Source organism: Miscanthus floridulus, chromosome 15 (assembly GCF_019320115.1).
Source record: "Miscanthus floridulus cultivar M001 chromosome 15, ASM1932011v1, whole genome shotgun sequence".
Classification (NCBI taxonomy): Eukaryota; Viridiplantae; Streptophyta; class Magnoliopsida; order Poales; family Poaceae; genus Miscanthus; species Miscanthus floridulus.
In genome coordinates this window covers 83,223,611-83,240,217 of record NC_089594.1, presented here as the reverse complement: position 1 = coordinate 83,240,217, position 16,607 = coordinate 83,223,611, and the positions used below count along the sequence as shown (strand labels likewise).

General features: G+C 41.5%; 1 protein-coding gene across 1 annotated transcript; it reads right to left on the bottom strand.

Annotated features, from left to right (window-relative positions):
* Window positions 1-2,421: 2,421 nt before the first annotated feature.
* Window positions 2,422-5,805, bottom strand: LOC136508769 (E3 ubiquitin-protein ligase UPL4-like). Its single transcript, XM_066503549.1, has 4 exons — window positions 5,446-5,805; window positions 2,970-3,076; window positions 2,726-2,884; window positions 2,422-2,646 (listed from the first exon to the last, which is right to left on the bottom strand). Coding segments are annotated over exons 1-3 (378 nt in total). The 5' UTR covers window positions 5,716-5,805; the 3' UTR covers window positions 2,422-2,646; window positions 2,726-2,883.
* Window positions 5,806-16,607: the final 10,802 nt, after the last annotated feature.

The window sequence follows — 16,607 nt, the reverse complement described above, 5'->3', positions numbered from 1 at the left end:
TCTTCAGTCACATGCATGATAAGAGAAACTGCCTTGATAATCATCTGTTGCGGCCTTCATGCCTGGGAACTAAATGTCGAAGGAGCTACCAAAGCAGTTGATTGGCTGTATCATGCACAGAGACATTTGTGGAACCACGTTTTTTTTTTGTGAACCATTTGTGGAACCACGTTGATCACATCGAATTCCAGACAACTCCCATTCTTAGAATTGACATAGCATCTTGCATTAGCAATGTGATGCGAACTGAACAGTGCCACAATGCAATTGAGTGCGTGCGGTGAGGTGCATGGTCAAATAACAATGGTGTTGAGATACTATGTAGCAGCGTGCGGATAATTTGATGTGAATTGTGGAGTTGGTGCATCTAACAAGGATATATTTGGAGGATATTTAAATGGGAAGTTTATGTGGCTATGGACAAAGAAGAATCATACGATGATTATCTCAGTTTAGGACAATAAAGATGGGAGACATTGTGGAATACCCAGTGTTCTTGTGGTAGGTGAGGTTGGTGGAAGCTAGCTCAGCAACTGAGCTGTCATAGTGAGCATGGTAGTTTATATGAGCTTGTAAGCTGACTCAACTATTGAGGGTGCCCTAATAGTCCTAAGACTTGCCATGCATTAGCTTGTTATAGACTATGAACAGAGCTAGGTCACGGTATTGGATGATCAATATATGGCTCATGGCTGTATCTTATCAAAGAACACACCTCACCAAAAGACCAACTACCATTTGACGTGCTGTTTGGAATGAATTTGAGTAGCTTGATTGTAGAAGTGATGTGATACGTACATAGATGGAGCTCTTTCATCCACGAACTATGCACGAATCCTCTTGTTTTTCCTCTGCATCTCAACTTCTTTCAGTTTCCTTCACAAAAATTTTATATTCTATTAAATCATCCCGTTGCATACAAAATATGACCGCATCTCTAGTTTTCACAGAGAGAAAATCATCCGCTAGCTCTTCTGTACTCATGCAACCTGGCGTGCGTTACATACCACCTATGGGCCAAACAATTAAAGCTAGGAACACCACCGAAATGTAACTAGCTGGAGCTATTGGTGGAACACTCCTATATTCTAGCACAGAACATGGTTGCTGTTTTCAGGTCAACCCTCAATAACACTTGCATACAAGGTTCCTTCATAAAAGAGCTGCAAAAATTCTCGATACCTCCTATGCCTATCTTCAACCACCTCCACCATGGCAAAAAATAAAACCCATAATCAGAGACATGTATTGCAAAAAACGAATTGAGACAGAAAGTAGTGGTGGTCGTACGTGTTAGTACATCACGTTTGTGTTTGAGATAGGGAAAGAGGGCGCCGGTGGAATTGTGTGTATATATTTAACGAGAGACAATATTTTTTCTCTTTATTCGTGCAGAGGCTGGCGGGCATTGAAGGCGTAACTAAGGCCACAGTGGGGCTCTCGGTGTATCTTCTCAAGCTAGGAGCTGCTAGTATACGTGTGTATATATATATACATGCACTGCCGCTGGCTGACACGGTTTGAAGAAGGAATCACTACTGGAGGCCGTGGCTTTGCCGAGTGTTTTTACACTCGGCAAAGAGCCCTTTGCACTCGGCAAAGGCTTTGCCGAGTGTAGCACTCGGCAAAGTCCGCTCGGCAAAATTTTTCTCGGCAAAGGGTCTTTGCCGAGTGCTTTTTATCGGGGCACTCGGCAAAATAAAAAAACAATTTTGCCGAGTGCTTGGGGCGGCACTCGGCAAAATATTTTCGGCCGTTAACGGTTATTTTGCCGAGTGCCCGACCCAGCACTCGGCAAAAAAAAAAATTATTTTTTTAAAAAATTACTTTGCCGAGTGCCCCAGCCCAGGCACTCGGCAAAGTTTTTTTTTAATTTTTTTTAAATTACTTTGCCGAGTGCCCCAGCCCAGGCACTCGGCAAAGTTTTTTTTTATTTTTTTTAAAAAATTACTTTGCCGAGTGCCCCTGCCCAGGCACTCGGCAAAGTTTTTTTTATTTTTTTTTAAATAATTTCTTTGCCGAGTGCCCCTGTTTAGGCACTCGGCAAAGAATTTCTGAATTTTTTTTAAAAAAATACTTTGCCGAGTGCCTGGGCAGGGGCACTCGGCAAAGTACTTTTTTTAAAAAAATAAAAAAAAACTTTCAGGGCCCAAAACTGCCAGCAGGGATGTTCCAACAAAGCAGCAAGTTCATATAAATATACTAGTAAATCACTAGGGAAAATCTCTGACATTATCTTCATTTCACCAAACTTCATCAGTTCATATAAATATACTAGTAAATCAATATCACATGCAAAAGAAAAACTATTGAATGCACATGAGTCAAGGGAAGAGCACACGCGTAATCTTTTGCTTTGCTTATAAAAAGAAAAGTATACATCATGATAGCTATAAAAAAAATTATTGTGATCAGCGAGCAACAGAACACATCCACTATGCACATCTTGTACTACTTGGCTAGAAGTAAAGATGTGAAAAGGCCAACCTGATTGTTTTGTTTTTCCAGAGGCAAGTATGGCATGCCATGGGAGATGTCTGAAGTGATCAAAATCCCCTTTATTGTGCTACTAACACCCAGCTCAAATAGAGACTTCACTGCCACAAGTGAAGTACAGGCTAGCTTAGCAAGAAGCCCAATCAGATTCTGCAACCACGAGACACAATAGTCAGCTGCCTCAACACATATCGAGCACACGCAACAAATTGTTGTAGAGAAAACATACACTGCATGTCGATGGGCTAAGGGCCGTGAGTCCACCAGTGTGGATCAAAGGTAGGACCTTCTCTATAACACCCTGGTGACAGAGCTGGTCCACAAGATCAACTGAAGTGCTAAAGGAGTCCACGATGCTTATCAAGCAAGCTGCAACCTTCTCCACTATCTGGAAATTGACATCACTTAGAAACAAAAGCAGAGCACTCTTTACATGCCAAAATGATCTCAGTTATATGGGGGAACAACAGTACCATTTTGTCCTCAGATTGCAGAAGATTACAGAGAGTTGGGACCGAATCCAGAACAAACTGGGAGCAATCTGCTCATGTGTACACTTGCACATCGAATTAATAGTACACTTGTAAAATAGAAACAACAAAGGCAAACTGCTCATGTGTGCAAGCCCCAAAAAATTCAGTATCAATAGAAACTAGAGGCAAGATAATTAAGATTGGAATGTCACTGCACTAAAAAACAATGATCAGGCCAGCGACTACATACACCGGATACCCAAAATACCTTTGCTCCTATTAGTTTTCAGAGTCCTCTAACATTCGAACAACTGGGGACAATTATTGTTGGAAAAATGGTATTTGAAGTAATGCTTCGTTGGAGGACTAAGCATTTGGTTGTCAACAAAATTTGTGAGAAAAGAAAGCTAAGATCAAACAAAAGCATCCATGACCACAGACACAGAGTAGAATTTGATGGGTGTCCAGTGTCAAGTTAGTTTCTTATGCACAAAAAATGATGCTTGTGACTGCAAATAGATCTGGATATATACATCAATACTAGTACCTTATCTCAAAGGCCACGTGAGGTTATTGTCAGAACTCCTAAAACACTTCCGCGCAGATGATGGTCCTCTAGCTTAGAACCTGTGCGGTGGCTGCTAACTTATCAACAATGTTTTAGCTAGCTGTATTGAAGAATAATTAGTTCTTAGTTGTTCCTATACACAACATGGTTATTTGATCCAGGTGCAGAGATATTATCAGTCAGAGAACCGAATAATTTTGATCAGATTGTATAGTGTATACATCTATCCTATTGTATATAAAATCAGTTCTAAATGAGCCATGTTTAGGAACAGGGAAACAATACTATACTGAAATTGATATATTCTAATCTGTTCTAGTTGAACTGAAAACCCATCAAAATCAGCACGCCTAGATTTCAGATCGTATCTGACCATGCACATGCTACAATTTCATTCCATATGTACAAAAAAAAAAACCAGCAACCTCGGCTAGTGAAATACAAGTGAAAAGCAATATACATGTATATTACTCCAACAACAATGTAGATTCCTTTGGGTGTCGTAGTCCAGAATGGAATGTCGCCAGTCCTGGTACCCTGCTATTGCGCGGTTGCACCATACAGCATAGCCCTGTGGAAAATCTTTGGATTCCTCAGTGAGAGATCTCATAATGCATCACGAGACAACGAAACATCGCTGCTGATGCCAAGGCCGATAAGTCACAGGAGGAGTTGAATGGATGATTGGAGCAGGATGGAAGCCAGCACCGCCACTGCCAAATACACGGTGAACCCACGGAGGAGCTAGACTACAGCCACCATGAGAAATGAACTGCCTCTGCCAGGCGAGAAAAAGGAGGAACCACCCTCTTCCCCCCTGTCCCATGACCGAAAAGTTGAGGGAAAAAACTAACATAAAAAGGAAGAAGAAAGGAGGGGCGGTGGAAACGAACGAAAGGGAGGCGCCAAGGCTGTTTTTGGTGGCTTGGGAAATAGCTTATTGGGCATCCACAAGCCCTTGTGACCAACTTTATTTCTAACCACAAAATTTCATTGTTTGAATAACAAATACTGTTTCTTTTCTTGGATGCACATATACTTATGGCCATATGTATTCTTAGCCGTAAAAATTATATTTTCGAACCACATTGTTTCCTGAGTACTCTGTTGTCAAACCACACGGAGTACTCTGTTGAGTAGATAAAAGATCATGCATCGTAAAAAGGCAAAACTAGATAGACTACTCAAGAAAATTATATTTGACCAAAAAACATTAATTTGTAGCATACAGCTACATGCAAGGAGTATTTTATTTTCCTATGTAAATTGATAGAAGTGAACAGGAAAGGAGGAAATATTTTCTATCTCATGCAGAGCAAATACTTGAAGATGTTTACTTAACTAAGAAAGATAAGTGAACTGGATCACGGAATAAGACTGTTGTGAGTGTCTACAGCTGTTTATTCTGGAGGCACAAAAAAAACAAAATAGAGAACAGGTATGAGATCAGGACCGAGTGTTCCTACTGAAACATATTTCATATTTGTACTGAAGCGTTCTCAAGTGGGCAATAGGTAGAAGATAAAACAACAATATGAGTAGCAGTCCATTAGATTAAACAAGAAAAAATTAGAGAAACAGGACAGGAGATCAGGTCTTGCAAATGTTGACTGAAAATAAACTAAAATAAAGTAAAAAAAGGTAATAAGATGCACAACTAAACTGAAAGTTAAAAGACAGAAAAAAGGTCTGGCTCCTCATCAATCCTCACTATACAACCTGTAGTAATCTGTGAACGATAAATACAAATAAGGTATATCTAAGTAAGCTAAACAATCTGCAGGCTCATTTCACGCAACAAGGAAAAGGCCAGAGAACAGAAGTACCCAAGGAAGCAGAGCACAAATCTGATTTTGATGGCAGATGAGATGATGCCATCGGTGGCAAGCCTGAGCACTATAATGTTACCTGCTCAGCTACATCGAGGTACTCGATGGCTAGCAGCCGGGAGCAGAGCACGGGGAGGAGGCCGTGGCGGACAACGGCGTCCCCGGCGCGCGGCATGGCGTCGCAGAGGTACGTGATGGCGCGCACGGACAGCAGAATCACGTCCGGGGTAGCCCCCGTGCCATCGCCGAAGCCGCCGGCCCGCCGCACCAGCGCCCGCGCGGCTGCCTCCGTGGGGAAGTACCCGCCGGCGTCCTCCGCGCAGAACGACAGCGCCTCGCAGAGCTCCATGAGCGCCGCCACCACCGCGACCGGCGACGGGGGTGGGCGCGGCGGGCGCGGCCGCGGGCGAGGCCGGCGGAGAGCGCGGGCGCGGGCGCGGCGGCGGCTGTGGTGGGCGCGGGGGCGAGCGGGTGTGGCTGGGGCGTTTTTTTAGGGTTGGGCCGGTGGGCTTTTACTCGTCAAATTTTTTTAAAAAAAAAATCAACTTTGCCGAGTGCCCCCTAAGCCGGCACTCGGCAAAGCCCACTTTACCGAGTGCCTCCCATGGCACTCGGCAAAATATATTTATTTTTTTTTATTTTGGGCCCAAATTTTTTTCTGGGGCCCTGTGACAGTATTTCAAACTCTATTTTAAAATTTGGGGCAATTTTGACTTTTTTTGATATATTTTATTAGTTTATTTCGTTTCGTCGAATTTTTCGGGATATTTCAAATTTAAACTGCAGGTACATGGAATAATAGACTTTGGTCATCTAAAAATTGATACTCATGATATTTAGGGTATGTTTAGGCCGTATCCAGGAACTCACATGAAATATCGAGCATCTCGTTGACGTAACATGTCGAGGTACTTGCCGGAAATGTGATTTTAAATTATATAAAATGCAAACGAAGTCCGAAAATCACGAAACTTGTCGAGGTGTCGTGTTATCGCATGTGGAGGCTATGGTAAAAAATTGAGAAGGTTTCGAGTAAGTTGTGACGTCGGATGCCAAAAACCCAGACATCTCCACATGAATACACTATCTCTTTTTTCGTGTGACCAATATACTTAGCATGTTTGTATTTACAATTGCGAGGAGATCATACATGGATATAATTATCATAAATATCTGCATATCTTTATTGATTAAAAAATGCATGAATTTATCTAAATTTCTAACAGATAGTGTGGGAGACCAAATGCACAGGTCTCAAACTGTACATGTATTCTTCATATGTTGTAGAATCTTCGGTTTTTGTACATGTGCAAGGTTGTGAGCTAATCTGTATGAGTCTTGCCAAGTTTACATAGTTTGTCCTCTACATCTCAACTTGTATTGATTTAATTGCATTGACTTATCTATATGAGTGGCATTAGCAGATACTGTAGTACTGGCCTCGTTTGCCCCCGGAGCAGCTTCTGATTTCGCAGGATCAGAGAAATTAACACTAATTTTATCTAGCCAGGAGCACGTTCAGTAGATAACTGTTGTAGGAGCTTCCATAGCAGTTTAGTGACTGTATCAAATACAGAGACAGCTTTGAAACTTCAGCCACCATATCCAATTCCAGATGACTCTCATCCCTACAATGGACACTACACGTGCTGCACAACCCCAACCTGCTGCTGCTGGTAGGCCAGCAGCTATTTGTATAGAATACGGGGTGCCACTAAGCAGAGTGGGTGGGGTGTGTGGCATGGTTTAATAGGAATGATGCTAATATATCTTGGAGCAAACAGCTAGGGATGGTGGATGTTGAACCGAGGAGTTAGGTTGTTGTGTCTACCAAGGTATATAGGGATAAGTGAAGTTTGGATAAGGACCAATAAGGATAATATAATGATTGCTTCAGTTGAGGAGAATTGGGATGGGAGACCATGAGCTATAGCTAGTGTACCTGGGGTTGGTGCAAGCATTGTCAATACTGATAGTGAACAATATAATCCCTGCTTCTGTTCAGAGATGTTCGGAGATCTTCAGAAGCACCTTTGGCTTGCTCCTATGGAGAGCCAAGAGATAATATTCCCCTGCTATTGAACTATGGCTAGAGCAGTTTGTGTAATTGTTCTAATTTTTTTTGTGTCTTTCTTTGTCTCTTGAATCTCTTTCCCCTGCACCCCCCCCCCCCCCCCCCCCTTGTACCCCCTGTACTCTCTTTTGTACCCCTGGTTGTTGTTTCTTGTAACCTTCTTGGTTACTTCTAATAAAATTTCAGTAGGGTCTCCCTGAGTCCCTCCTGTTTCTCAAAAGAAAAAAACAATATAATGGCGGGGAAAGCCTGTCAAGTTTTTTCGGTTCAGCGATTCTCAAAAAAATGAAATGCGTAGTGCATATGTAGACAACACAGATGATAGCTGTTAATTTGTTTACCACTGCTTCATTGGCTAGCTGTTCGATTAATTAATCTTGACAACTGAAATAGCAGAACAACAGGTAAACTACAGTTATGGAGTTCACATTTTAATCCATAATGGGAAAACAAATAATATTCATAGCATCAGTATTGTGATTACATTAGGACCACGACGTACACAATGTATCAAAATATATATCTGATTTGAGCCACGAGTCTAGGGTCGCTAGCATACTGCTATAGGTGGTTCGATGGTCCTGGTGGCAACATAAAGAAATGAGAGCAGAGAGACACGATTTTGGTGGCGGTGGCAGCCAAGGGAGTTTGGCGGAGTCTGTCAAAGGAGTTGGGCATGAGGGCGCCGCCGGTGGCTGGAATTAGGACTTGGTGGTGGAGGACCAGGTAGCGTAGGTCCAGGTGCAGGCTGCTGGTGGTGACAAATGAGAGCTGACCAGTGATTTTGCGAGGACGGAGGTAGCATGGCGACAAATAGATTTGGATGAGGGGGTGTGTGAAGCAGAGAAGGCGCGGAAGAGGATATGGTTAGGGAAAATTTTCATCTTGAGCGCTTTGCAATTGAGCACAGTGTACCTTTTTGGCCCTTCTCTCTAATATGTGGGCCAGACAGGGGATTGGAGCGCCCATAGAGCTCTCAGAATCTTGTTCGAGCACATGGTTGGGTGATTGGGTCCCTGACGGTGTCAAAAGTTATTCACCTCGGTACACTGCCAACGTAGGGGAAGGTGGAGGCGCTCGTATTGCCAACTGAGGGTAGTACTTGAGGCCGCCTTCGCTATTCAGAGGTTCTGTTCCTAAAATCCTTTTTATAGTTGACCACGATGCTTCGGCGTCGTACCATTGTCACACTGCAACCAACACAATTACTACACAAGTGAGCAACAAACAGAATCCAAATTCAGCAACTGAAACTATATTCATAATATTGCTCACACATGGCATGATTCTAATATGCACCATTAGCCTCATCGTGGCATTGGCATTATTTGTGCCAGCCTTTATTTTCTGGCATGGTACTTTTTGACCGTACATTTGGTTCCCCACTAGACTCGGATTAGGCGAGGTTATTATCCACCGAAATTGTGATGCGTCCATTCCTCTAGTTATGTTCTTGAACAGTACCTCTCGTGGTCGCCATATGTAGCTAGGGTACCACGCTTAGTAATCAAGGCTGGCATTCTGCTACAGCTAGCTAGCGTATAAGCAAGCAGTAAATACTAGAACGAACACATTCTGATCAATTTAAAAGATTTGACATCTCAAAGTCGATGTATTCAGGAAGAAAGTAAGAGAGAGTATGAGTTTGGTGGTGTCGAAATCCAGGCTAAAGTTTAGGATTGTCATATCGGAGTGTCACATGAGAGTGTTCGTATAGTAATAATAAAACAAATTATAAAAGTCCTCAATTCTCGGCGAGACAAATTTATTAAGCCTAATTAATCTTTCATTAGCACATGTTACTGTATCTTTATTGTAGCACCACATTATCAAAGCATGGAGTAATTAGGCTTAAAAATTCGTCTCACAAATTAGTCGCAATCTGTGTAATTAGTTATTTTTTTAGTCTATATTTAATACTCCATGCATGTGTCAAATATCCGATAGGATATGGACTAAAATTTAGGGAAACAAGGCCTTAGTTGCTACAAGTAGCACAATTATTACATTGGCTGCGTGAACGAAAAGGAAATCTGACTGACTGACAAGCATGGAAACAGGAAGCAGCTAGTATGTACGAACGAACGCCTTGACCGTAGAAGACGACACAACTCAACCCATGGGCTTTTCCACCGTTCACCTACCTAGCGGCCCACCTGGCAACCCATCCAATGGTTTCCTCATCGGCAGTGTCTACTTGGCTTTTTCCTCCAGACCGGACCAACCAGGGACATCTGCACTTAGGGCCTGTATGGTTGGAGGCCTCTAAGATTTGCGCAGCAAAAAGTATTGCTCGAAAGTTGCTAAAAAAATTAATGAAAACCGTCTAGCCAGGCAAGTTGAGACTTGATCTATTTGGTTCGAAGCCTGTGGCCGAGAAATCTAATAAAAGGACACAACATAATTTTCTTATCTAATGTATGGGTAATTGGATAGTTTTTTTAAATTCATAGTATGCTTAAGTATATAAATAGTATATATAATTCCTTCCAAAAAAAAACTAGACCAGGTTTGTAACTAGGAATAGACGTGTGTTTCCATGACTATCGAAGTTTGTGCAATTTAGAAATAATCAATTTTAGCTGCTACATCGGACACTACCGGAAACGCCTAAGTTGCCGAGTGTCACGTGCTTTGCCGAGTGTTCTTTTTCGGGCACTCGGCAAAGACGCCTTTGCCGAGTGTTTTTTTTACACTCGGCAAAGAGGCTATTTGCCGAGTGTTTTTTTTAACACTCGGCAAAGAGTCTCTTTGCCGAGTGTTTTTTTTTGACACTCGGCAAAGAGCTTCTTTGCCGAGTGTTTTTTTTGACACTCGGCAAAGAGCTTCTTTGCCGAGTGTTATTTTTTTTACACTCGGCAAAAAAAATTTCAAAGCACATTTTGAAGCAGTAAATTAATTCAAATCAAAAAGTGTTCAACTACAAAGTTGTATAACTCATCAAGATGTACAATGTTTGTTTTGGTCTTTTCTTCATACGACAAAGTGAAAATAAATTTGTTCACAAATCTAACATATGTCTCTGGTAGTTTATGAAACTACAATAGAGATATATAAGATTTGTGAACAATGTTAGAACGACCATGTCGGATGAACAGATGATCAAACAACCAAAATAAACTTTGTAGATCTCAAAAAGTTATGAAACTTTGTAGTTGGCAACTTTTTGATTTGAAAATATTTTGTCATGCAAAACTGTGTTTGAATTTCAAAATTTTAAAATTTAAATTTTGTAAACGACCTCGGATGGAAAAACTTCCTAAACTAAAAGTGTAGATCTCGAAAAGTTATGAAACATTGTAGTTGACAACTTTTTGATTTGAAAATATTTTGTCATGCAAAACTGTGTTTGAATTTCAAAATTTTAAAATTCAAATTTTGTAAACGACCTCGGATGGAAAAACTTCCTAAACTAAAAGTGTAGATCTCGAAAAGTTATGAAACTTTGTAGTTTACAACTTTTTGATTTGAAAACATCTTGTCATGCAAAACTGTGTTTGAATTTCAAAATTTTAAAATTCAAATTTTGTAAACGACCTCGGATGGAAAAACTTCCTAAACTAAAAGTGTAAATCTCGAAAAGTTATGAAACTTTGTAGTTTACAACTTTTTTTATTTGAATTCGTTTAGGGCATCAAACATGCAATTTACACTCGGTTTAGTATAATATATTGGGAACTAAAACGGAATCCAGACACAAATGAGAGTGTGGTGTAGTGGTAGAGGAGGTATGTGCACAGCGGGAGGTCTCGGGTTCCAATCGCATTGGCCACGTAGCCATGAAATTCACGCGAAAAATGTCGGAGATGAGTGGGCGCTGGCCGGTGGGGGCCTCCATTGATAAAAATAAAATTCATTTTTTTTGGGTAAAAATCCCATTTTTTCCCGGTTTTTTTCGGTTTCAACTTTGCCGAGTGTCGGGCACTCGGCAAAGGCTTTGCCGAGTGCCCGATAAAAGACACTCGGCAAAGTTGGCTTTGCCGTCACTGTTTTTGGCGAGTGCTGTTCGGCGAGTGTTACACTCGGCGAACCATTTGCTAAGTGTTTTATGTATTTTGCCGAGTGTTTCGGACACTTGGCAAACTACAGGAGTCCGGTAGTGGGAGTTAGCATATTCCATCAAAAAGTAGCAATTTGGTGGTACATAATCGTGATTACACCAGGCAGGTGCTGCTCCGGAGCCAGGCACGAGCCAATTTCATACTCCTGGAGTTGCTAGGACCACAGGCTGGTCTTCAGGGTCCCAACAAAATGGACTCCAGGCTGAGTACATGCAGCTCCCCACCCAGGCAATTTCACTCCAGGGCTCCATCCAAACAGCCCCCTTATCTTCTGGAAAAACAATGTACTCACAGCTGACTGACTCGTGTGACTGCACAGAAAATGGAGACAAGCATGGAACTGCACTGATCACACCTGATTCCAGATACCTCACATTCTTATATGGAGCAGTGCGTGATACAAGAGCAGAGAACGAGATGCAAACCCAATGCACACTGCAAAGTCCGCAGGGCGAACTGGCGCTATTGTGCCATGGTTCGAGATGCTAGATGGGTGGGGCGTGGGATGTGGCCAAATAAATACGAGAACTGCAGGGCTAAGAGACTATAGCAAACAGGATAGGGATAGTGAATGTTCAGTGAGAAGTTAGTTGGTGTGGTTCACAACATTATAGATATATATATACTCACAGCAGATGTGAAGGTGAAGTTATGAGGTGGGACAAAATGATATGACAAAGGCCCTGTTTCATTCATTAGTTCAGGGACTAGAGACTAAAATAGGGACTAAACTTTAGTCCCTAACCCTGTTTGGTTCAAGGAACTAAATGGGACTTAAAACCATTAAAGCAGTTGAACAAAGATCAAGATACCTCTATTCCTTGGGGTCCCGACGCAATAAAGAGGGGGCATGGGCTGTCCTTTTGGGCTAGTACGTAGTCCCAAATAGCCACCCCTCAAGAGACTATAGGACTAACCCGCTTTAGTCCCTCTTTTAGTCCCCCTGTTTGGCAATTTAGGAACTAAATGGGACTAAAATGGAGGGACTACTGAGTAGTCCCATGGAACCAAACAGGCCCAAAGAAGTGCTCCCGTTTAACAGGATATGGATGGAAGACCATGCATGGGTGCCATGTAATATGTAACTCATCAGCTGTAAGAGCCCATTGGTATGGCTCCCCAAAGAGATTATGCTCTAACTCAAGTTGGAGCCATACCAAACTGTTGATACAACTATGGCCCCATAACGGAACTGCTAGAGTTCACGAATTGAAGCGGCGTGATCTTCCAGGAATCGGCCACACTGGTTTTAGAAATTGGTCAAAACTATAACATAAAGAATGCATACTGTGTTGAGCTTCTATGTACTTCAGATATGTCATCACCACCAGATCTAATGGGGACATCACGACCAGTTTTTGACCCTCGGTGGTGAAAGTGGGAAGTGATTCCCAGGATCATCAATGTCCCTTCCAATCGGTAGTGATACTGGATTTTCATAGATAGGGTTATTAATGTCGTTTCCATCTAGGGTGATAACGATTTTTCAAATTAGAAAAATCTTGGTCAGCCGCGGCAATGTGCCCGCTATCCAGCACATCATCGAGCCCATCGCCGCTTGATCCAAAGGCTATGCACCGAACCTTGTGCTGGATGTAGCACCTAGGCCCCACACCGAACATGCCGGATGCTGCACGCACTGGGGCCCACCGCTCTGAGCTAACTAATGCATTTGTGTTAGTGGTTCTGAGAGTCAAATTTTGTTAAACCATACACCTGAGGAAATCTTCGTGAAAGACAAAAGAAAGATAGGAAGATTGCATATATCACCCCCACATCAGAACGAATGCATTTCCTTGGTCGCAAAATGAATTTATCAACTCAAAAGAAAAACCATGGAGTTGTGTAGTTATATAATTGTGTGCTCGGCCATTTTGACACTGAAGAATCTCTAATGCATCTGTTCTTCCACTGCCCTTTTGCCATGAGTTGTTGGAACATCTTTGGTTTAGGTCATTTCATTCAAGCTGATTTGCTGGAAACCATTTCTGCTTTCAGAGATCAAATCCAACGGCTTTTCTTTATGGAAATCATTGTCTGTGCTGGACCATTTGGACTGCTAGGAATGACATTGTCTTCAGAAATCTTCAGCACTCAGTGGGCTCGTCCAAAATTACCTTTCGAAAAGAATTAGCTCTAGTTAAGCTACGAGCTAGAAGCAATTACCAACCCATGTTTGATCAATGGCTATACGGCTTTGTATAATTTTAATGATTTTCTTTGTTTCCTTCTTTGTATCCTGAGTCTGAAACTTGGCTCTTTGTATATTTGTCTTTAAGTTTCATTTAATAAAAGTCCAGTTGGGGGCAACACCTCCTGTTTCATCAAAAAAACTAAATCTTCCACTAGTTTATTTTCAAGAACACATAGATGGGCATTTTAACACTGGGGCTTCCTAGACTTAGTTTGACATTCTCATCCTGGTCTACGGACTATGAAAGATCCCTACTATTTAACTACCCCAATCCTAGCCCAACGTGTAGCCACACCACAACAAATTGACACGAGGGGCCACAATTACAAGGCTGGTCTCTATTCTATCATGTAGTTTTTACCCAGTTTTCCCAAAACTATGAAATTGCAAGTCTGGATTATAATCTCGTTCCACATTATGGAATGCCTTCTGGTTTCTAAAGTTCTTGCCTTCACACGCTTGAATACCTTTCCCACTCGCAGGGCAAGGAAAAATTGTCGTTAATAATCTTTTATCGTCCTCATGTAAGAGTGCTGAAAACTGTACAATTTACCATGGCAGTTGTGTAACTGTTTTGAATACAAAAAAAAAAACAAGCTTTTTACAATTTACCACCCAAGTCATTATTGCTACACTGAGTATGCGTTGAGTTTCCTTGAGGCACTAATACTCGAGGCCCACTACAAGTACCAAACTTTCGTCTCCAAAGTGGTGGATCACAAACAATATATAACACTACTACAGTAAGCATTTGTAGGGGCGGCTGACGATGGTTTGTAGAGGCGGTTTGATCAGCCGCCCCTACCACACCGTCTCTACAAATCAAGGGTTTGTAGGGGCGGTTCCCAAGCCGCCCCTACAAATCGATTTGTAGAGGCGGCTTGTGTCACCAGCCACCCCTACAACTGTATTTATAGGGACGGTTGGTAACACCAGCCGCCTCTACAAAAATAATTTATAGGGGCGGTTGTAACACCAGCCGCCCCCCTATAATTCCTATTTGTAGGGGCGGTTCACTCTATAATCGTCCCTACAGTACATTTTCACACCAAAAAAATTGAAATTTGAAAATTTAAATATGACCAGAACATATATACATATATATAATATATAATTCACAAGGATATTATATCAACACCTAATTGAAACCCATAATAATTTAAATTACTTCGTTACAAACCCATTCATTATAAACACATAATAATTTAAATTTGTTCATTTCAAACCATAATAATTTAGATCAGTTCATTGTTACAACTAACAGTAATTTAACTTCCTAGAATTTTCTAACGTCGTACCACATACTCAGAGAAGTGCGGATCATTCATTTCATATGCCAAAATGTCACTGATGTAGCACAATGTATTTACTAGTGCACTCTCCCTTGCTTCACAATGTCGTTCACAAGGTCTACTGACGATGATTAGCATTGGTCGAGAACCTTCACTCCTAGTCACAAGAATTTTTATCAGGATTCCATCCGAAGTGAGAACAGGGCCACCATATTCCCATTTATAACGACCTAAGTGATACATGGCCTGGCTTAAAATGGTTTCAAAGCTACAACTTACGTATGTTACGTTGTTCTCCTGAATCTGCAAGTGTTGGGAAAATGTGGTTATCAGAACCATGCATATATATAGACATAACAATTAATCTGGATATAAGTTATAAGACTAGCCACATCATTCATGTTGTCCTCAGCAAGCTTTGCACAAAACAGGCCAATATCGTGGTGGAGGCCCACATTCCAAGCAGCAATCCTCATAGGAGGAGTATGTAGGAATATTGTACCCAATATTTTGAAGCGCCCTTAAACATGCTTGCACAACATATTTTTACGCAGTAATGTCATGAGGTTGACCATTGCTCGTCCTATCGATGTATAAAACCATACCTTGTTGGTTACCCGCCCTAGCGAGAATAGAAAAGCCAATTCAACATTGCTTGATTCGACCATCTATAGGGAATGTATCAACATTGAGGAAATCAACCCTGAAATTTGAGAGTGTCTCTCTGAACCATAGTATAGGATGAATTATCTACATTTACGAATTATATATATCAGAACAAAATATCTACAGAGGTGTCTTTAAAACATGTTACTTACTATGCTTGGATATGGGTGGTTTACCCTCCCCAATGCTAGGTTGGAAGCCCAGATCATACACATAATTATTTGGCAGATCCGGTGAAGGGAGTTCGGCCATATCTTCCCCTAAATTTATGTCAAGGAAAACAATTATAGTAGAGGAACAGAAGATGAGAGGAGTAGGAGAAGTAGGAGCAGAGGACAGGAGAGGAGAAGAGTAGAAGTAGTAGGACTAGGAGAGGTGGGTCTACAAAACAGGAGAGGAGAAGTGAAGAAAATAGCCATCAATCAAGTTCAAACTAACTCACAAAACGAGTAGTAATAGCAGTAGTAGAGGTAGAGGCCTCAGAAACATGTCAATCATCATTTGATAAAGAACTTGGAGCATAAAGGCATCATAAACACAGTGAGCATATAGAAAAAGACAGTAGGGTGGCAGGTAATGATGCCAAGTTCCTCATAAGTTTTTGATCATCAGCTCATATTTCATATAATGTATAGACTTAGATAATTTCATCATTGGCAAAACAAAAGAGAGGAGAGGAGAGGGGAGATTTGGCAAAAAAAGCAACAACTGCTTAACAAACATAGATAGGAAAAGGTGTAAAAAAAGTAGCTGCTGCTTCCCAAACATAGAGGATAGGAAAGGTGGCAAAAAAACAACAGCTGCTTATAAGTAGGGGGCCATTCGATCATCATATGAGCTACCTCATATGCATTAGAATTTCTTTTTTTTGTTGCCTGATAGATCTCTAAGATAGAAGGAAGTTTCGTAAGGAGAAGAAGAAAGAACTAGCCACATTAGATAAGAGGATCGAGA

Excerpts from the sequence above, each read along its gene's own strand:
- LOC136508769 (XM_066503549.1), bottom strand. The coding sequence starts at position 5,715 with ATGGAGCTCTGCGAGGCGCTGTCGTTCTGCGCGGAGGACGCCGGCGGG. Across the intron at positions 3,077-5,445 it reads ACCTCGATGTAGCTGAGCAG|TGTACTATTAATTCGATGTG; the intron begins GTAACATTATAG and ends CTATTTTACAAG.